The 22,881-nt window shown below is 38.8% G+C and overlaps 1 protein-coding gene across 6 annotated transcripts in view; it reads left to right on the top strand.

Annotated features, from left to right (window-relative positions):
* The window catches only part of LOC127648579 (NACHT, LRR and PYD domains-containing protein 12-like), a 127,530-nt gene extending 116,493 nt beyond the window's left edge, over positions 1-11,037 (top strand). For all 6 annotated transcript variants that reach the window (XM_052133226.1, XM_052133225.1, XM_052133228.1 and 3 more), the window contains 2 exons: positions 9,892-9,938; positions 10,299-11,037. In XM_052133226.1, coding sequence (XP_051989186.1) covers positions 9,892-9,938; positions 10,299-10,876 — 625 coding nt within the window. In that variant the 3' untranslated portion in view covers positions 10,877-11,037. The remainder of the gene's footprint in view (positions 1-9,891; positions 9,939-10,298) is intronic.
* Positions 11,038-22,881: the final 11,844 nt, after the last annotated feature.

Below are 22,881 nucleotides of genomic sequence, written 5' to 3' on the forward strand. Positions count from 1 at the left end.
TACCAGAAAAATAAGAAATTATCATACCTCTTAAATATGCCTTGAACGTTTCCCAAAGAGTCCCTCTACTAATACTTGGCACATCATTCATTTAAAAAAATAGGGCTATTTGTTCAGTCAAAAAAAAGCCAAAAATAAAGAGGGGAAGCGCCACAGCTTAGGCAAAGGTATGAACTGAGAGAGATTAATGTCAACAGAGGTGGGAGCGTGATCCTAAATAACAATGTTGTGATATTCACAGCTCGATAGGTTTGAAAGTAGTCTGTTGTCTAATAAGAAAAAATCTATCCGTCAATATGAGTTATGAACATGGGAGAAAAATGAGTAGGCCCTATTTGTGGAAAATTTTGATCTCCAAGGATCAGACAGCCCTAGTCGTCCAGCAAAGTTATTCAACATTTTCGGACAAAACATTTTCCAACTCGAAAGGGATACTTAGAATAGCAGCTCCTCTTGCACGTGCACTAAACTTTGAGTGATACAAATGGCCCACCCATGCTCTTTTAAGTCGTTGAATGTCACTTGACTTAAGATGGGTTTCTTGGAGAGAAAAAACATCACCCCTAAGATGTTGGAGATGAGATAGAGCGCGGCTAATTTTAACATTATTATTCACCCCTTTAACATTCCATGATATGAAGCGAGTACTGGAACTCTCATTAGTCTTAGCCATTATCAATCTGCCACAAAACAGTTTTATATCAGAGCAAAACATAAAAAAAGAAAAGAAAAAAGAAACACTTCAAGTGAAATAAAACGAAACACAAAGCAAAGTTGAAAACTATGGAAAAAAATAAAGAAAATAAAAAAAAACAATTCAAGATCCTAAATCCCATTCCCAACATATCAACCCAAAATAACGCAGAGAACCTGCTAAACATCCGCATCTCAATATAATTTCTCAAAATATTCGTATTTACTATCAAATTACACAAAGAACTCCGGCTCCACAAAAATATGTAGTTTAGCCCATTAATGAAAAACAAAAACTGATCAAGAACAAATGATCAGCAACAAAAGCATCATTATACATAACAGAAAGCAGTACACATAGAAGTTCTCCTGAGCAGTAGATGTACTAATTTACAGTCTTATGATCATCCAGGAGCAAAATGAGCAAGAAGAAAAAAACAGTCAATGCCCAGTAGGAGTTCAGTGAGTCTCTGTACTCATAAAACATTGTAACATAAACACTTTAAGCTCAGGTGTCCAGATTGCTGTATATTAGATGATACATTAACTAGTTAAATCTAAAGCACAGCATCGGGATAGTGAGGAGTAGACTTGAGTTGTCAAAAATAGACTCTAGTTCTGCTCACGTATCTTCTGTCATCTTGCGCCGGTGGGCTCTGAGAAACTCACCAGCCTCATGAACTGACGATAACCGCCTCTTCTTGCCGTCCGGTGTGGTGATGAAAAGTTTGGATGGGTAGTGAAGAGATGGTCTTAGATCCAGCTGGTACAGCTCCTTCATCACTGCTCGATATTCTGCACGCATTTTCAGAACTTCGGGATTGTAGTCCTCATTGATGAAAATCGGGTTACCACGATACTGAAGCTTTCCTCTTAGTTTGCGGGCTTCGCAAATTACCAAATCCTTGGTCTGGAACATATGAAAGCGAATAATAACAGATCTAGGTCTGTCCCCCAACTTTGGTTTTGCTGTGAGGGCGCGATGAGCACGATCCAACTCAGGAGGAGAGGTAAACAGGCTCGCGCCAAAAACCTCCACTAAGAGCTTCGAAAAGAAAGTGGACAGATGAGGGCCTTCAATCGTCTCAGGTAAGCCGAAGATGCGTATGTTATATCTGTGGCTCCTCCCTTCTAAATCCATAACCTTAGCTTTGAGTTTATTGTGTTCGTCAGCTAAAGTTGCATACTTAGACTCTAGGGTCCACGATACTCAGGCTGCTCGTGTCCGCATTTGCATCAAGTGAGAGAAGACATTTGTATATAATGTGTCCAGTCTCACCTCCAAGGAGGAAAATGCCAATTTAAATTCCGAAGACAATGCCGCTCTGTTTTCTTCCAGCAGCGTCATCAGAGTGGTCATATCTGTTAAGCTCGCACCAGCCTGTGCTTCGTCTTTCTTAGTGCTGTGTTTAGATTTCGAAGCCATTTTCACCCAGAACGTTACAAAGTAATAAGCTGACCGATAAACTGTGTTATTAAGTCATTAATGGGCAAAAAAAGAAACTTTAAGATTAAAACTGTGGGAGCGCTATCGAACCCACCTACTCACCACACATGCCACTCGGAAGTCTGAAGGACATATTTTAAAGTGTTAGCCATCATAAAATCATAAAGCCCAACAAATCACCCCTATTAAGAGCATTATTATTAGTGTTAGTAATCAATAAATCCATTCATCCATCTTCTAAAGCAGCTTGTCCTTGCCGTGGAAAATCTTTGATGAATCTCTCTAAAATGCAAGAAAACTCCAGATGCCAAAGTTGTAGTTTATTGAACACCAACAAACTTGAGACCGGCCAGCTGTCCGTTCTGACTCTCTTAGTCCAAAACCTCCTCTTCTATACAGTTTGTTATCTGGCATTACCTCATTTCTACGCCCCTTCGTTATTTATGTAACCAATGGAAACTATTTGCCACCATTATCTCACAGAGCCTTTTGATATCTTTTTACTGGTAGAAACTTGGCTTTAGACTATCTTATTTATTAATTTGACCACTGGTTGTTTTTTCTCCTTATCTTCAGCTGTGTTTCAAGGTCCTTAGCCTCATTATTTTGTTACAGCTGGGTGCTCTTTGTGGCCCCTGCAGCATCAACACTTTTAGTTACCTCATATGCTCTCTCCTGGGTCACACAAAGACCAGGAAACTCATATAAGTACTTTGATATAAAAACATACTAGAATATTGAAAAATATACTATATCATCTGCAGGGTTGCGGGAGTGCTGGAACCTATCCCAGCTATCACGGGCCGTAATCACTAAATCATAAACCCCAACACATAGCCAAGATTCCCACCTGTCCTTTACAGTGCTTTTGGACTTTAGTTGTCCAAGAGATGACTTGAGGGCAGTTCCCTAAATACAGAAAAGGTGGCATATCTCTAATTGGCAAAGTTTATTAAGTAATAGTAATAAAAATATAAAGAAATCTGTGGTATGTTCAAACCTCCTGCTCCTCTTGTGTATAAAAGGACTCATCTTGGGAACACTTGAAACTGTCTGTGCAGCGTCTCGTGCACAATCTGTATTAGACAGAGTGCTGGAGGAAGAACTCAGCCTTGCTCAAGTTGTAAAGGCCTTGTGCTGTTGACTCTGTTCATGTACTGCTTGCTTGATAGAACCAAATTATTGTTGAAATGGTTTTGCAGTATTTGGTTGGATAAGGATTTCCCTTTTTATACGATGGGAAACACAGAGGACAGTGATTCCAGGGAAAAAGTATTTTAGCCTCTTCAGTTTTCTTGCCTTGACAGTAAAAATAAATGTAACACAGAAACAACCGAATAAGTATTCAGTGTATTATACTCAACAGAGTTTAAATTTCTAAACTGACATTTACTATCAGCTGCACAAAATGTTCACAAGTACAATTGCTAATCCAACATGTGACAACATTAGTGAACGTACGCATACTTAAACATACAAAAGTATTATATTATGTGATGTATCTCATTGTACAACATCTTTCACACATTTGTATTTAACAGGAACAGATTAATGTCACACAAATTATTTAACCCTATACCAATTCTGACCTTAACATACAAAAAAAAATACATTCTTGAACATCATATATAACTCTGATTGGTTTTTATGGCACATACAGAGAAAGATGAATGCCAATTAATTCAAAGTAAGTTCTCGTAAAAGAAAAACCAGTAATCAAAAGCATTGACCGTTTTTTTCCCTCCGTGACAGAATGAATTGGCAACCTGAACGATTGATAACATTCTTTTTTTTTGTTATTTTGTGTTTATTTTGATCATTCATTTGAGTACAATCATATAGTATATTTCAGGTTACATATAGTGCTCAATGCAATCACAAAGTGTCTTTACAGATACAGGTATGTACAATTACCTAATGTGTTTTAAATATATATTGTACTCCAGGTTTGTTTAATTGTTTAATTTACAACAGAATATAAATAAAATTAAATAAGGGTACCAAAAGAAAGAAGAAGAAAAAAAAAAAAAAGGGGTAACTATATACATCCAGGGAGAGAACATGTGTCCTAGTTAGATTCCATCCTTAACAACCTCAAATGACTTATTATAATCTCAAATGATTTATGAGAATTATTATTACATACACATGCAGACATATATTATTAACATATACATTATATATTAATCTTCATCTATTTAAGTATAGCAGCAATATCTGACCTTCTTTCTGATACATATTCAACCCATTTCCTCCATTTTTCCAGAAAAACATCTTTCTTCAAATTAACAACAAAAGTTATCTTTTCCATCATATAAATCTCAATGGTCACATCTGTCAGTCATCTAATGTTGGTCTCTCTTGTTTTAACCATTTGCGTGTGATTGCCTTCTTACTGGCTGCTAAAAGCACGCCCATCAGGTATTTATCTGCTGCTACTATATCTGAACATACACAACCAAAATACAGTAATTTACATTCTAGAGGCATGTTCAAGAGCATCCTGTATTTCTTTCCAATATTCTTGAATATGTAGACATTCCCAAAATATATGGCAATGGTTTGCTTCATTGCATCCACGTTTCGCCAACATTTTGGAGTGTTATTACTGTATTTGGCCGTTTGTATTGGTGTTATAAAATATCTAACAATGTTTTTCCAGCAGTACTCCGTCCAATTTAGTGACCTAGTTGATTTCCACTGAAATTTCCATACAGTCGACCACTCTTCATCAGTGAAAATTATTCCACTTTCTTTCAACCACTTCTCTTTGATGTAACTTGTAGAGTGTTTTCTCATATTTATTAAACTCTTGTATATCTGAGAAACTATCTTATATCTAGTACCTGATGTGATAACATTCTTAAGAAAAGAATATACACATTGAAATGAAGAAACTTAATGAAATTGAATCATTTCTGGAACCTCAAGCTAACCTCGTGCTTGCATGTTCAGCTGGCTTCTTCATCTGAATTTGATATAATCGACACACTCAACATACCGCAGAGTTAACCGCCCTCTAGTGGTTAATTAATGCTGCACCAAATATACAGGAGTTTCTATGTGGTATATAAATCAAAAGGAGTTACGAAATAAGTTTACTATAATAAACAAATGTCAATGTACAATTCAAAGGGGTTACATAAATTATATACCAAAACTGGTATTCAAATAGAAGTATCATTTTCAAAGCTTACCGATCATGACAGAAGCACAATCACTGGCAAATGATATAAGAGTGACTGCATTTCTCTGCTGAAATGATGTTGAAGATGGTTTCTGTAATAGTGGCAGCATCTCCAGTAGGGATGTAATGGTTTATCAGTTTCACGATTTACCCCGGTTAAAAAATAATGGTTTTCACACCATAGACAGCTTTTATTCACAGTATTGCATGAATATAAAATCTGTTTGAATATTAAATGTCTGAACTTTTCTAGAATTCAAATCAGTTTAATGAAGACGAATCATCAGATAAACTTGATTAGATAAAATACATCTCTAAATCGCAATTTTCCCCATTTTACATTGAATGGCTTGGGCTCAGCTCAGCACAAAGACATGTCAGACCCTGAAATTTAATTTCACAGCTGAAGTCAGCGGTGTGGGAGTATTTTGGTTAATTTGGGTATGGCACCATCAATGTTTCTCATTTACCCTGTTTGGAGAGTTTGTGACAAAAAGTGTCTGCTCAGGCAGGAAACAGTTCAAGCTTGATCTCCGCGAGCATCGTCCCATGGAATTTGTGTAGGATAATACATTTAGCAACAAACGGATCACATTGATATACAATGCTACAATTGGCTGACTATTCATTTGATATAATCTCAGCAAAAAAAGAAACGTCCTCTCTCTTAACAACTGCTTTTATTTTCAGCACACTTAACATGTGTAAATATTTGGATGAACATAAAAAGATTTAACGACAAACTGAGCAAGTTTCACAGACATGTGAGTAACAGAAATTGAATAATGTGTCCCTGAACAAAGGGGGGTTCAAAATCAAAAGTACCAGTCAGTATCTGGTGTCGCAGCAGCTGCATGAAGTACTGAAGTGCATCTCCTCCTCATGGACTGCACCAGATGTGCCAGTTCTTGCTGTGAGATGTTATCCCACTCTCCCACCAAGACACTGGCACGTTCCCGGATATTTCTGGGGGAATGACCCTAGCATTCACCCTCCGATCCAACAGGCCCCAGACGTGCTCAATGGGATTGAGATCCGGGCTCTTCGCTGGACATGGCAGAACACTGGCATTCCTGTCTTGCAGGAGATACCTTACAAAACGAGCAGTATGGCTGGTGGCATTGCCATTCTGGAGGATCATGCCAGGATGAGTCTGCAGGAGGGGTACCACATGAGGGAGGAGGATGTCTTCCCTGTAACGCACAGCATTGAGATTGCCTGCAATGACAGGATGACCGATGATGCTGTGACACACCGCCCCAGACCATGATGTACCCTCCACCTTCAAATCGATCCCGCTCCAGAGTACAGGCCTCGGTGTAACGCTCATTCCTTCCACGATAAACACGAGTCCGAACTTCACCCCTGGTTAGACAAAACCACAAAAAGTGCTCAGTGAAGAGCACTTTTTGCCAGTCCTGTCTGGTTCAGTGAAGGTGGGTTTGTGCCCGTAGGCGATGTTGTTGCCGGTCCTGTCTGGTCCAGTGAAGGCGGGTTTGTGCCCGTAGGCGACGTTGTTGCCGGTCCAGTGAAGGCGGGTTTGTGCCCGTAGGTGACGTTGTTGCCGGTCCTGTCTGGTCCAGTGAAGGCGGGTTTGTGCCCGTAGGTGACGTTGTTGCCGGTCCTGTCTGGTCCAGTGAAGGCGGGTTTGTGCCCATAGGTGACGTTGTTGCCGGTGATGTCTGGTAAGGACCTGCCTTACAACAGGCCTACAAGCCCTCAGTCCAGCCTCTCTCAGACTATTGTAGACAGTCTGAGCACTGATGGAGGGATTGTGTGTTCCTGATGTAACTCAGGCAGTTGTTGATGCCATCCTATACCTGTCCCGCAGGTGTGATTTTCTGTTTTAGGCGCCTCACGGTACGGACATTGTCATTTATTGCCCTGGACACATCCAAAAGTTCTTTGTCGACAGTACAGCAGTAACAGGCTATAACTGCACACCGCGTGTAAAAGCGCAAACACAAACAAACAGTCCGCGGTTTTCCCCTCTGAACCTTCGCAAATCAGCATCAGGGACATATATACAACCCTCATATCGTTGTTTTCATCTTTTTATTAACTAAACCCATCAGTCAAAAATGATCGAGCTTTTCATTGTTGACTTTATCCAGAGACAAACATGGATGACTCAAATCTTTACATCACTCGTGTCGACTGTCCTGTTATTTTGAGTGACTACCCAATCACAACTGCACAGAAGATTTTGAGGGAGGGCTCTTTTTGTTTGTAAGACCCTCCCAGATATCATGTTTGTGTGTTTTGCTACTGAAACACGACACAGAGCGCAAGATTCACAGAGAATGAACATGAATGATAACATGTTGAATATGTTAAACCTCAACAAACACAGATTGATCAATATTTCTTCATATTTCTCCATTTTTGGACTAAAATGGATTTGATTTATTGGACTCCTTTGATGAAAAGCATACTGAAGTTTGGAGGATTGTGCTCATCTGTGTTTGGCTGGAAGAACTTCTGGTTTCATTTTCCATGTTTTGATTTTCACTCTTGACACATTTAATAAAATCTTATTGTTGTAACTTTGCGATCATCAAAATCTTCTTCAAATATAAAATCTTGAGACCCAGATCTTTCAAATGATATATCTGGATGTCAATATTAGTTTACAATGTCACAGTTTAAACATGCATTAAACATGAATGAAATGGAAATAAATACACAAGAGGGTCACCGTCATTAAGAGGTTAATAGTACTAATAACATGTTTTAATTGTAAAGTACTAAATAGGGTTATAAAGTGTTTTAGGGATACAGGAAATGGACAGTGATACTGTAGCAGAAAACACCAATAAATAAACTGCACATTAATAATCATTTATTTTAAGTACAAAAGCAACAATCACTGAATCAAATGAATATCTGAACTGATCATTTAAGCTGTAATTATTACACATTATTAGTATTTTTATAAATGATATTTTATAGTTTGCATACGGTAAATAAGGGATAATATACAGGCAGCAGGTTGTTATCACACAATAAACCCCGTCAGGGTGATCAGGACCCCGACGAGAAGTGTCCCACCTCAAGACACTACAAGAGAAGTTCCCCGGGCAAAGCCAGTACGGATTCGAGAAAGTTAGAAATGTTGATGACATTATGTGAATTAAGAGTTCTGGAATAAAACAAGATCCAGATCACTTCATTTTTATACATATTTCTTTCAGATAATCTTGAGTTGTGTCTTATTTCCGTTGTGTTTCAGATTTGGTTGTGTTGTGCTCCACTCTCACACTGTATTTAGGTCATTTAAAGTTTTAAATATAAACACAATATCACACAAATCTGTTTATAATGATGTACACACATTAGATGAAGTCTCCAGTCAGATACTGACCTCAATAAAAGCTGTTTTAATTTGACATTGAGCGGGCGCCCTCATGGATGCTGACATGTTGACAGCACAAACAACTGTCATGAAGTTGACCAGTTACTACCACTAATAATATCAATAATCATTGCAGATAAACAGTGCGACATCAAGCACTAAGAGCTGAGCACACAACGGTCTCACGACAGTCCGCTCACAGTCCAACACAACAACCTGTGAGAATTTATTAGATTTAATCCAAGAATGTCCATTATACTGATGTGTGTAGTGTGAGAACATAAACATATTTGTGTGACGCGGCAGCAGTTAGTAAATCAACTTTGTGCCTCCATGATGATATTTGACAGTATAAAGTTCAGAAGCACTGGTACTATTGGGACGAATAAGAGCCAGATAAAAACTTACTGGTGCACTTTTAAAAGCGCCGCTAACACTGATCTGGAGCCGTTTCATAACCCAGAATTAAAAGAGGTGCTAATCATCTTTCACAATGACCCGTGTGAAATGTTGCTTTACTGGAGGTTAAAAGCGGGGTTAAAAGACAATAACCCAGGGTTAAGTGCCGTGTGAAAGCCCTTGAGTTTATTGTTGGTGGGATGTTGTGTGTATGTTTGCAGGGGGTGAAACTCAGTTCCTGGACCCCTCACACCCCTCATGTGTTGTTAAATATTGAATCAGGACTCATCACATGTTTGTTTTGTAGATAGTGTTAACACATTCAGTTCCAGGAGAAGTAAATCACAGTCCTGTGTGTCATTATTAGGTTCAGTAATGTGTGTGGATGACGCTTCGTGATGTAGATTTATGCAACAGCTCTTTACTCGTCTCACTCGCACAGAAAACAACAGATTGTATATTTCAAACACTGACCCCTCAATGTGTAAATGTGCAATAATTCAATCATAAAACTAGAATCAGCATTTCTTATGATCTTGAAATGACTTTTGCAGACATGTGTAAACATGCATATATTTGTGTAAATGAAAATAGTATTTATTTAGTTTACACACACAAGATTGTCCGCAAACAAATAAATATTCAAACAATTTGAATTAGTTTTATGATCCATGGAAGATTACGTGGCAATAAACTTATTTTGAGTCACAAACTTTATATCCCACAATGCATTTCATCACAGATGTGTGAATTGTGTTTCAGGTGAGCTGAATGTGATGTCATCATATGTGTGTGTTTGTGTTTTTATAGTGTGGATCATGGAGGAGAGTTCAGGATTAGAACAGGACTACACAAATGTAGGTCTACACACTCTCACACACACACACACACACACGCAAACACACACACACATACAAACACACAAACAGACACACACACACACACACACACACACACACACACACAAACAGACACACACACACATACAAACAGACACAAACACACACACACACATACAGGTTTAGTGACTGTTGTGTTATAATGTTCATTTCATTTATCATTTGTACATTTGGCAGATGCTTTTATCCAAAGTGACTTACAGTGCACTATGACCAGGACACAATGGTGGTGGCTGTGGGGATCGAACCAACAACCTTCTGCTTAGCCCACTACGCCACCACCACTCCATTAAGTGTTTTTTCTCTTCTCGTGTTCAGATTTCTGTCACCTCACTCTGGATTTAAACACAGCACACACTAATCTCATTCTGTCTGAGGGGAACAGGAAGGTGACACGTGTGAGTGAGCGTCAGTCATATCCGGATCGTCCAGAGAGATTTGATAAGTGTCATCAGGTTCTGTGTAGAGAGAGTCTGACTGGACGCTGTTACTGGGAGACTGAATTCAGTGGCGGTGGTGCTGCTATATCAGTGTCATATAAAGGAATTGGCAGAAAATATAATGATGCTGACTGTGTATCTGGATACAATTTAATCTCCTGGAGTCTCTGCTGCTTTGGTGACGGATTCAGTGCCCGTCACAATAACAACTTCACTGAAATACGAGTCCCTTTACGCCACTGTAAGAGAGTCGGAGTGTATCTGGACTGTCCGGCCGGCACTCTGTCCTTCTACCACATCTCTGACACACACACACTCACACACTTACACACATTCAACACCACATTCACTGAACCGCTCTATGCTGGATTTACATTTTATTGTAATTCCTCAGCGAGTCTGTGTGAAACTGATCATCAGACACACACACACACACACACACACACACACACCTGAATGAGTGAAATATACTCACTGTATCTCACATAAACACAACTCCAAACTCTTTCCAGAAATCATTTCAGGAATTACATTAAGTTGTTATTTACTATCAAATTAAATAATAATAAAAATAAACAGTGTTGAAATGTCAGTAACATGATCACATGTGGTGATCAAACAATGCGTTTCTAATAGTTCTGCTCACATTTTATATTCTTTTATTTTCATTTATTCTGTTTAATGTTGATTGATCATTATTATCAAGTTAATCAAATCTGTTTATTGAATACTTGTGTGACATTCAGCTGGAGTTTATTGATGAAATTCAAACAGTAATATACAGAAGTTTATTTAAACATACAGTTACACTCAACACTAAACTAATGATCAATTCAGATGATTATTGATTTCAGTCTTACAGTCACTCGTGTTTTATATCAACACCAATAACCACAAATATTTATTTCTGTCAGTTCAACTGCATTAGTTTGTATTAATAAAATATACTGTAAATAACACAAAATGTAGTTTTCCATGTTCAGTGTTATAGTTACTAAATTAACCGACTGAAGCATTTCTTAAAGAGGCCGTTCATACCAGAGTGATGTATATATATATATATTAACGGTCCATTAAGGGGCAATTATTGACCCCTTTAATTGTTTTTCGGGGGCATTTTTTACATTTTAAGAGGGAGTTGTTCGGCCATCATCTGGCACAATGGTTCCAATTTATGTTTCACTTTTGTGGTTTTAATAAACTATAACTGTCACATGCAACAATGCATCATGAGTTATTAGGATTTATAATGAATATATTAATGACATTAATATACTCAATGGCTAGGGATGTGTAAAACGGCATAATTTCACAATGAACTAGTGGGTGAATTATGTCGATGATTAGGTTGGAGTAATTTCCACAAGACACCAATCAGACGTGTTCTTTAGACACTAAGCACAGACCTTCAATAGGATAACAGACATTCAAAAATAATACGCTTAATAACTATAACCTTTGAATGCACAAAACTGTCAAAGTCATCAAAATCTGTGTGGAAAAGTCAGATAGTAAAATATTGTAGTGGTGCTTTTCACCCTTAGATGCATGTTTTATCAATACCTCTTTGGTTTGTGTCTTCATCAGTAAATGAATACATTTGAATATATGGTTTTTATGCCATAAAATTAGACTTTATTATTAGAAATAACAAGCCGAGTCAGTCTGCAGAGCAACTCCCGTGTCTTGAGTTTTCAGTGCTTATATAGGTCTTCCAAGGCATGACTAAAACAATTCATATCCTGTTTCTATCGTGTTTTGAGCAGAAAAACATCTTTAGGGCCCCCAACCGATTTCTGTTATCTTCAAACCAGAAGGGTTCAGTTACATCCTGTGAGTCCTTTATGTGTGAGTGTCCATGTACCTCCGACATTGCATTCCCAAACCTTTATGCTGAACCACTCACATACACAAAAAACACATATGATCAACCGAAATAATTATATATTTAAAATAGATATAAATGGCTATATTTACGTTTGATTACACTTCATTAATTTATATTTAACTTGATAAAATATTCCACATATCCCCCCTCTGTGACTTTCAGAAGTCACATTTCCATTTTCTTTCCTCAGAGTGCAGTTTCACAATTCAGTCCCCTCAGTTATGCTAACTAGTGACTAAATTAAGTCACACAGCTTCACTACCAATGACCAGATTATGCCACCGCACTCCGGTGGACATCACAGAACCAAACTTCTCTACTCAACTTTGATTAAGAATAGAGTAAAAGTTTCTGTCCCCATATTGGTTCAGCCTTGCATGTGTACTGTATATCATAATTATGTAGACTATATCAAATATAAAACAATATATTCATTATAATATTAAGAGTTCTTGCGTGTAGTGTAGATGTCTTCAAACCAGATACTTTGCACATCGTAGAGGGTCACCCTTTGGGGAGAGGTTAGCCAGCACTTACACCCAGGGCGTGCTTCAATATTCATTGAAGGAAACAATTTCCTCCCAAGTTGGTCTTTCTGTCCATCCAGAGTAGTTGTCATTGCATTGGGCCATTCACATCGATCAATGTCATCTGCTTCACTGTTGCTCGAATCAAGAATGATTTTACCAATGGTAACACACAACAGAATATTATTCCATCCACAATGTTGTTATTCCAAACATTATATTAATTTTAGCTAATTGTGCACCCCATTTCTAAAGCAATCTATTTAAATTGTTATAAACAAGTCAAGCCATGTACATTTTTAGTCACCACCATGTTTTCTTTTTCCCTTCTTCATTATTATTAAAATGTACATGATATCAATAAAAGCATGAGTAAAAATCATTTTTCAGTCTGAATTCTTCATTATACAAACATTCTCAGGTTTGCTTAATACCTCTTTAATAATTTAGGCACTTCTTTGTATGCAACGGTTCTAAAAGGTTTACCCCCAAATGCAATCTTTAAATAATGTTCTACACAGGGTGTGATCCCCTGCTGTACAGAATGCTTAGTATTTATCACTGTGATTTAATGTTTTAATAAAGCGGTTATTAAGACACAGTCGGGTTGAGTGGAACTCACTTTTCGGGCAGGTTTCTTCTAGACCTCCTTTTTGATGCTTCTAAACTAAAAGCATCCATCCTCTTCCTTAAACCCATATTACCCTCCCATCTTGGGCAGGTTTCCAGGGCGGTGTGCCTGTCTTAGGTTGCCCGCCTCTTTGCCATTGGAGAGTCTTACCCATCATTGGGTCACCAACTCTTGCCACTGGTCTGGTACCGCCCAGTCCTATCAGCCAATTCTTAATAATTTGGTATCCGTAAACAGACATTTCTTTTGTTTCAGGAAGTATCACCTGAGAACCGTCACAGTCAATGGAAACATCTACAACTGCTTAAATATAGAGACAGTTCAAAACATGGATAATTTCACAAAGCATTATTCAAAATTAAACAGTCTATTAAAACTGAACTGAAACTGAAGTCATTGTGTTTGGAAACAAAGATGAGGTTCTCAAGGTGAATGCATACCTTGACGTTAGGGGTCAAACAACTAAAAATCAAGTCAGGAATCTTGGTGTGTCTCTACAGTCAGACCTTAGTTTCAGTAGTCATGTCAAAGCAATAACTAAATCAGCATACTATCATCTGAAAAATATTGCAAGAATTAGATGCTTTGTTTCCAGTCAAGACCTAGAGAAACTTGTGCATGCTTTCATCACCAGCAGGGTGGATTATTGTAATGGACTCCTCACTGGCCTTCCCAAAAGACCATAAGACAGTTGCAGCTCATACAGAACGATGCTGCCAGGATTCTGAGCAGAACCAGAAAATATGAACATATCACACCAGTCCTCAGGTCTTTACACTGGCTCCCAGTTACATTTAGGATTGATTTTAAAGTATTATTACTGGTATATAAATCACTCAATGGGCTAGGACCTCAATATATTGCAGATATGCTCACTGAATATAAACCCAACAGATCACTCAGATCATTAGGATCACATCAGCTAGAAATACCAAGGGTTCACTCTAAGCAAGGAGAGTCTGCTTTTAGCTATTATGTCAGCCGCAGCTGGAACCAGCTTCCAGAAGAGATCAGATGTGCTCCTACAGTAGTCACATTCAAATCCAGACTCAAAACACATCAGCTGTGCATTTACTGAATGAGCACTGTGCCACTGTGTGTCCGACTGTTTGTACTGTATTTTATTTTATTTTATTCTAAACTGTTTCAATTATTCTTATTTTAATCTCTTCTATGTAAAGCACTTTGAATTACCATTGTGTATGAAATGTGCTATATAAATAAAGTTGAACTCATTTCCAGAACATTCATTTTCATTCAAGTTGTATTTCTGCTTCTTTAATAAATGTCACAAAATACCTTGTATAATCGAACTAATATCAGAATAAAACTAAATACAGGATAGCCTCTTCGAGGAAGCTTCATTTAAAACATCACCTTAATCAATAATGTCTCTAGATAGTTTTGAACCTACATTTATTCTCAGATGAACGTTCAACTTAATCTCTTATCTTTAATATAAACACTTAACTTCAAATTATCCTCTGAATTGGGAAAACCTTAATTGCCCTTAAAATCTTTAATCATGATGAGGAAAACGGTTTGAACCTCTCCTTCATATCACTGTATCAACATTAGTGTCACATCACATCATTTACCATATAAAAGAAAATGAAAAGACACTTCAACAATGTAAAGATGTGCCTTTAGAGAACACGTCAACATCTGCTGTTGAGTTTCTCGTTTCAGCAGACAAACAGAGAGTGAGAAAGGGGAGGGGCTCAGAGGGGGACACTGCATCTCATTACAGCTGTTCCTTCTGTTTCATTCTAGAATCTCACAGTAATATATTTAAGTTATCCTTCAACAGGGAAAAAAGTGATCATTATAAGAATTCATTATATTAACTGCTTTCAAACTTTTCCATTTTAATCCATCTTCAAAAACCTCTTCCAGAACTTTCAACCTTCTTCTCTTGTTAGAAATGTGATTACTGTTCCTGACCCCTGATCAGCTGATGGCACTGCTTCAGACATGTGCTAAATCTATCTTTCTCATGTCCATATAATACATAACCACATGCTTGAATGGTCCTTCTGGCACTAACACATGAGCTATGGGTGTTATTATTCCTTATCTGACATAGTTTTGAGCACAGACTTCACATGTGGACAAAAACTCATCAACCCAAAAATGAAGACCAATATTCCTGTTATTTAATTCTCCTTATCACTGTTATTTCATTATTTGTATTACTTTGGTTAAAACCATGCATTAATCTCAGTTGATGGACATCTATGCTTCATGAAAACACCATATACTTCTATACATATAGTCTTTTCCTGTCTTTCTCCACATAGTATGTTCATATAGACCTGCATTATTTCAATTCATGATTTCTAAAACAACAGCCATCAGATCTTTAATAAACACAAGCTTTTCCTCTTTTTCAACATTGTCTTTCCATTCAACACAACTAACTTTAATCTTCTGTTCAAGCTGATCTTTACATTTACAGCCCCTATCTTCTCCTTCTTTATTCTCTCTAATGAATCCTTTCTCTGTTTTCTTCCTCTCATGAGAACAAGCTCTATTCTATCTAATGAAACAACACAAATCATCTTTAGAAACTCACAGAAAAGGAAATGTTTAAAGTAAATAAAGTATAAAAGAGGCACAACTGAAACTCATCAAATCTCTCGTGTTTTGTAATAATTGATCAGTAAAATACATTAAATCATTTAATTTCTCATGAGTCTCATCTTTATATCCTAATGTTTAACATCATTTAACAATCAGATTTTTCAGTTATTATTCTCTTATTGTAACGTATGACCTTGTCCTGTTTTACTGTTTCCCTTTTGTCTTCCATTTTGATACTTTCGTCACTCCATAGTTTTCACTTTTGAACCTTCTGTACCTCCATAGTCTTGTTAGCCATTGTGTTCACTGTCATTGTTCTCACCTGTGTCTTGTTTGTAATTATCCTGCCTTGTGTGTGTATATACCCTGCCCGTTCCTGCATTTCCTTGTCGTTCGTTGTTTCCACTGTTATGATGCCTCTGATCTTCCCGTGTCCATTCCTGCAGTGTATTCCCGTGTTCATTTCAGCCGTGTATTCCCTGTTCCAGTGTTTCGTGTTTTAGTTTCATTTTTACCCATCGTGGTTGTTTTCATTTGTGCCTGTCTGTTTATCTTCACCCTTGTTTAAATAAAAACCCTGCACGTAGATCCTCATTCGTTGTCTGCCTTCCTCAATCGTGACAGAACGAACGACCAAACAAATGGATCTAGCAGCGGTTTTCACCACGTTGGCCCATGCCGGTTTTCCCGTTCGCGAGTACTCTCTGCTCTTCTCCACGGTCGCCATCCACACCGGGTTCGACGACGCTTCCCTGAAGACCATCTACCGGGCCGGGTTATCAACAGCCCAGTGGGAGGAAGCGCCGGAATTCGGAGTGCACACGTGGAGGGCGTACGTGAGCCTCACCCTCCGAAAACTCGCACCCGAGGAACCACCCCTTGTGTTCCCGGCTGACGACCCAGCGCCCACGCCTTCCACGGTGAGCGAGCCTGCGCCCACGCACATCACCGTGAGCGAGCCAGAGCCCACGCACATCACCGTGAGCGAGCCAGAGCCCACGCACATCACCGTGAGCGAACCAGAGCCCACGCACAGCACGGTGAGCGAGCCTGAAGCCATGACCGTCCTAGAGCCAGTGCCAGTAGCCATGACCGTCCTAGAGCCAGTGCCAGTAGCCATGACCGTCCAAGAGCCAGTGCCAGTAGCCATGACCGTCCAAGAGCCAGTGCCAGTAGCCATGACCGTCCAAGAGCCAGCGCCTGAAGCCCCGACCGTCCAAGAGCCAGCGCCTGAAGCCCCGACCGTCCAAGAGCCAGCGCCAGTAGCCATGACCGTGCAAGAGCCAGTGCCAGTAGCCATGACCGTCCAAGAGCCAGCACCTTCCGAGCTTTCCAGAGCTCCGCCTTCCGAGCTTTCCAGAGCTCCGCCTTCCGGGCTTTCCAGAGCTCTGCCTTCCGAGCCTCCCAAGCTTTCCAGAGCTCCGCCTCCCGAGCTTTCCAGAGCTCCGCCTTCTGAGCCTCCCGAGCTTTCCAGAGCTCCGCCTTCCGAGCTCTCCAGAGCCCCACCTACCGAGTCTTCCAGGACTCCGCCTCTCAAGCCTCTCAAGCCTTCTAGGGCTCCGCCCCTCAAGCCTCTCAAGCCTTCTAGGGCTCCGCCCCTCAAGCCTCTCGAGCCTTCTAGGGCTCCGCCCCTCAAGCCTCTCGAGCTTTCCAGAGCTCCTCCTCTCGAGCTTTCTAGAGCTCCTCCTCTCGAGCTTTCTAGAGCTTCTCCTCTCGAGCTTTCCAGAGCTCCTCCTCCCGAGCCTTCCAGTGCTCCGCCTCTCAAGCTTCCCGAGCCTTCCAGGGCTCCGCCTCTCGAGCCTTCCAGAGCTCCGCCTCTCGAGCTTTCCAGAGCTCCTCCTCCCGAGCCTTCCAGTGCTCCGCCTCGTCTGGGATCCGATCCTTAGAGGGGGGGCTATGTAACGTATGACCTTGTCCTGTTTTACTGTTTCCCTTTTGTCTTCCATTTTGATACTTTCGTCACTCCATAGTTTTCACTTTTGAACCTTCTGTACCTCCATAGTCTTGTTAGCCATCGTGTTCACTGTCATTGTTCTCACCTGTGTCTTGTTTGTAATTATCCTGCCTTGTGTGTGTATATACCCTGCCCGTTCCTGCATTTCCTTGTCGTTCATTGTTTCCACTGTTATGATGCCTCTGATCTTCCCGTGTCCATTCCTGCAGTGTATTCCCGTGTTCATTTCAGCCGTGTATTCCCTGTTCCAGTGTTTTGTGTTTTAGTTTCGTTTTTACCCATCGTGGTTGTTTTCATTTGTGCCTGTCTGTTTATCTTCACCCTTGTTTAAATAAAAACCCTGCACGTAGATCCTCATTCGTTGTCTGCCTTCCTCAATCGTGACACTTATATTCTTCAGCATTTCCTGATAAATGATTGAGTTCAATATTAGAGACAAACATCATTGTGCAGAAACTGTACGCCTCTAAAGTGATACTTTCATAGATTTATCTCAAAATGGAAATATTTACACTAGAAAAAGATACTCGATCAACTCTTTGTATCGCCCACTACCCTTTTTCTTTAAAGTGAGGGTACCAATCCAATAGTTAACTCTTACTGTGCCATACGTTTGTAATATTTACTCTTTAAATCAATAACTCAGTGATTAGATGCTGGATTTAAATTTAGACCCTCAGAACAGTTTAGACATGATATTGAACACATGGATGTCATATATGACTGAAATCAACTTATCCAGAGAAATGTAATCCACATTAGTAATGTCAGTTCAGTAATGATTACCAGCAGTCATGAGAGTGTGAGGGCCAATCAGATAATAGCCCTCATCGTTCAGTGTTTTTCCTCTGACTTCCTCCTGCAGGATTAGCCGCTTCAATAAATCATTGGCAGGTCGTGTACAATGGTGAGAGACTAGTTGCAGAATGAGTTAGTGAACAACATACACATAATGATGACAGCATGAAATTCCATCCATCCATCCATCCATCGTCAACCGCTTATCCTGTGTACAGGGTCGCGGGGGGCTGGAGCCTATCCCAGCTAACATTGGGCGAAAGGCAGGGGACACCCTGGACAGGTCGCCAGTCCATCGCAGGGCCACACATAGACAGACATACACTCACACTCACATCCACATCCACACCTAGGGCAATTTTTTTGGAGACACCAATTAACCTAGCCTGCATGTCTTTTGGATGGTGGGAGGAAGCCGGAGTACCCGGAGAGAACCCACGCAGACACAGGGAGAACATGCAAACTCCACACAGAAAGGCCGGGGCAACCAGGGTTTGAACCCACGACCTCAGCATGAAATTATTTATGATATTTAATCTCAATGTTTCTTCATGAGTTTCACCTGCTACCAATGACCAATTATTAGCATTTTCAATTATTTTTATAATTAAATACACCACATATTGGGACTTTATTTCAGTTGTATCTGGCATGATTGGTCACAGAACAAACCCAAGAAAAAACTTCTCAAAGCAAATTTGAACAGTAGAGAACATGAAATGATCTAAATCATTCTTTATTTATTTTCTTTAATTCTAGTCTCAGTGGCAGCTCTCAGTGTACCCATGATCAACCAATGCCTACACTGAATATATAAAACAAGAAATAATAGAAACATATCTCATCTTATATATCTATCTTTTCTAAATTCGGGGCGCCCCTTTGTTTGATTGGAGACATCAAGAGAGACACACGGTTTAACCCCTCCTGCTCTCTCTCCTTACAGAGTCCCAAAGGTCTCACTCAATCTCTCCATTCAGACATTCCCTAGCAAAAATAATAAACCCTATCTGTCTTATTTGTGTTGGTTGATCAAGTTTACTCTGATAAAGTTGCACTCACATGTAAATTGTTCTCTAGACATATTTAAACACATCAAAAAATAAAATATATAATCATGTGTTTTTACATTTATATATCAAGACATTTTAGTGTTTAATTTAATATAGTTAAAAATGACAAATGACTTTGAGAATGGCAAAAGCTAATTTTTTCATGACTGTAATTAATGGTGCCAAAGGAAATTGTAAGCTAATTTGGGAAAATATTAACAAACTCCTTGGTAAAAGTAAGCACAGTGCTGATAAAGACCTTGAACTCAAATTTGCTAATGAAGTGGTATCAGAGCCTCTCAGCCTAGCAACTAAATTAAATGATTATTTTCAAAGTACCGTTGATGAGATCGCACAATTGTTTTCTAATTCTTGTGACTCTCAACAAAATATTGGCAACATCGACCCCTATATGGATGCCTTAACTCAAAATTTTAAGTTTAATATTCAAATAATTACAGAAAATTAAGTCTCTAAATTGAAAAGTTCCAAAGCAAGGGATGTGTTTGGATTTGATACCAATCTTCTGAAGCATTATAAATCCTGTATCTTGGTGCCTGTAACCCATCTTATTATTTATCAATCACGCAGGCAGTCGTCCCTTTGAGTTGGAAGGTGGCAAATGTCATGCCAATATATAAATCGGGTGATAAATTAGACCCTGCTAATTATCGACCTATTAGCATACTTCCTATCTTCTCAAAGATAGCAGAAAAGTGGGTCGCTAACTCTATTATTGCACATCTTAATGATTCTAATCCGAGTTTGCACCCTATGCAATTCGGATTTCGATCTCTTCACTCAACTGAAACGGCTGTCTGTGTTTTGGTTGAGAAGGTGAAGTCTTATTTAGACAAAAACAGTTATGTTGCGGCTGTTTTTGTTGACTTTAAGCGTGCGTTTGATACTGTGAATCATCTTAAGTTCTTGTCTAGACTGTTAACATTTAACTTTAGCAATCAAACTGTTAAATGGATACAGTCTTATCTATCAGATAGAAAACAATGCATGCAAATAAAGAATAGTAAGTCACCAGGCCCGGACTGGCCATCGGGAACACCGGGACAATTCCCGCTGGCCTGGCAACTAAGTTAGCCTGCTGCTAGCCAGCGGTTTTTTTTTTTTTATTATTTTTTTTTTAATTATTATTATTATTTTATATTACTACCTTTACCAGTGATCATTTTTGAATTCGTCATTCAATAAAATTATTATTAATATTAATAACAATAAAAATAAATCATGAATCTGTTAGTGGACTGGCAAGGCTACGATTCGACTTTACGCCTCAGACAAACGGTTAAACAGAAAATGCAAGCAGTACCCGTCTAACATTACATTCGTGGAGAAATCAAAACAAATGAGTGCACACAGAAAACTCACAGAAGAAATGTACTGAGGTAAACATTATAATTGTTGTTTTTTTTAATTTATAACATATGATTTAGTTTAACATAACACAACTAAGGGAGCTGTTTTGCTGAATATTATCACGATTGAAAATGTTACATTGAATTTATTGTTCAATAAACAAGTAGCGTAGTTAATATTTATTATTAAGTTACTTACATTTTAGACACAAACCATATGAACTGTTTTTGTTCTATTTCACCGACTAAAATAGTTCCAAGGAAAGCTACAGCAGTGTTTTGTTCCTGAATGATTCAGCGTTTTGAACGAATCTTTTGTATGAATGACTCACTAATTAAGACGGTCATTTGCCGCCACCTATTGGCGTTTTTTTTTTTATATTCAAACATTTATTTAAAACATCAATCTCATAACATTATTTATTGCAGTTGTAATTGAAGTGCACAGGACGTTATGTGCAGACCCATTTGATATTAGGACTGCTTTACTTCTAGGTTGGTTGTTTATGTTTTTATGTTCTGGTCATACTGTGAACTAAATGTAATTTAGGGGGGGAAAAAAACAAGGTTGTCCGTGTTTCTAAATTTAATTTGGGTGCATAGGATGGCCTGGATGGGTGTAGGATTTCCCGGCCTGAAATTGTGTCCCAGTCCGGCCCTGTAAGTCACCCTATCTTCACTATACGCAAGGTGTCCCTCTGGGATCAATTTTAGGTCCCCTGTTATTTTCACTTTATGTAAATAATTTGCCCAATGTGTGCAAAAATGTGGACACGATTATGTATGCAGACGATACGGTAATTTTTAAACAAGCCAAAAGTGCTGATGATGCAGCCCATCAGCTTTCATTGGCCTTAAATGGCTTACAAAGATGGCTGAATGATTCATGCCTGTGCCTTAATGTTAAAAAGACCGTATCAATGTTTTTTAGTAAACCTAAAACAACCGTGGCCTCAGTAAAAGTTCGCTTGGGTGGACAAGAATTAATTAATGTTGAGGAATTTAAGTATTTGGGAGTGCTGATAGACTCAAAATGATCCTTGAAAACTGTAAATGTTAATACACAGAACTTTATACATATTCGTACATCATTAACGGATACAGCAACGATTACATTCCTGCACTCTATGATACTGGCTCATATTGAGTACTGTATCACAAGTTGGTCCTATACGAGTCATGCTGCTATTAGGCCAATCGAAGTATGCTACAAAAGAGTATTGAAAATATTAGACTAGAAACCTTTGTCATATCACCATTGTCAAATTTTAGATAAATATAAGCTTTTAAATTTTGCTAATTTCAAATTATTTAAATCAGCCTGTCTAATCTATAAGGTTATACATGGTCTGGCGCCTCCACCATTGAGTGATTTTATTAAACAAAAGTCTAGTAGTGTTGCCGGGTCTCGAGTGACTAGAGCCACTATGAGAGGTGATTGTGACTTGGCATTTAGGCGGACCGCCTTTTCACAGAACGTCCTGTCATATCAGGGAGTGAGCTTCTGGAATAGTATTCCACTGTTAATGAGGGAAAGCACAAGTCTTCCTACCTTTAGGAGTCGTTTAATAGTGTGGCTGAGGGACACACAAACATGTGATCATGTTTAGTTAATCATTAGATATCAGATGTAAAACAGAGTTAGTGCATTACAAAAA

The sequence above is a fragment of the Xyrauchen texanus genome, chromosome 9, assembly GCF_025860055.1.
Source record: "Xyrauchen texanus isolate HMW12.3.18 chromosome 9, RBS_HiC_50CHRs, whole genome shotgun sequence".
Taxonomy (NCBI): domain Eukaryota; kingdom Metazoa; phylum Chordata; class Actinopteri; order Cypriniformes; family Catostomidae; genus Xyrauchen; species Xyrauchen texanus.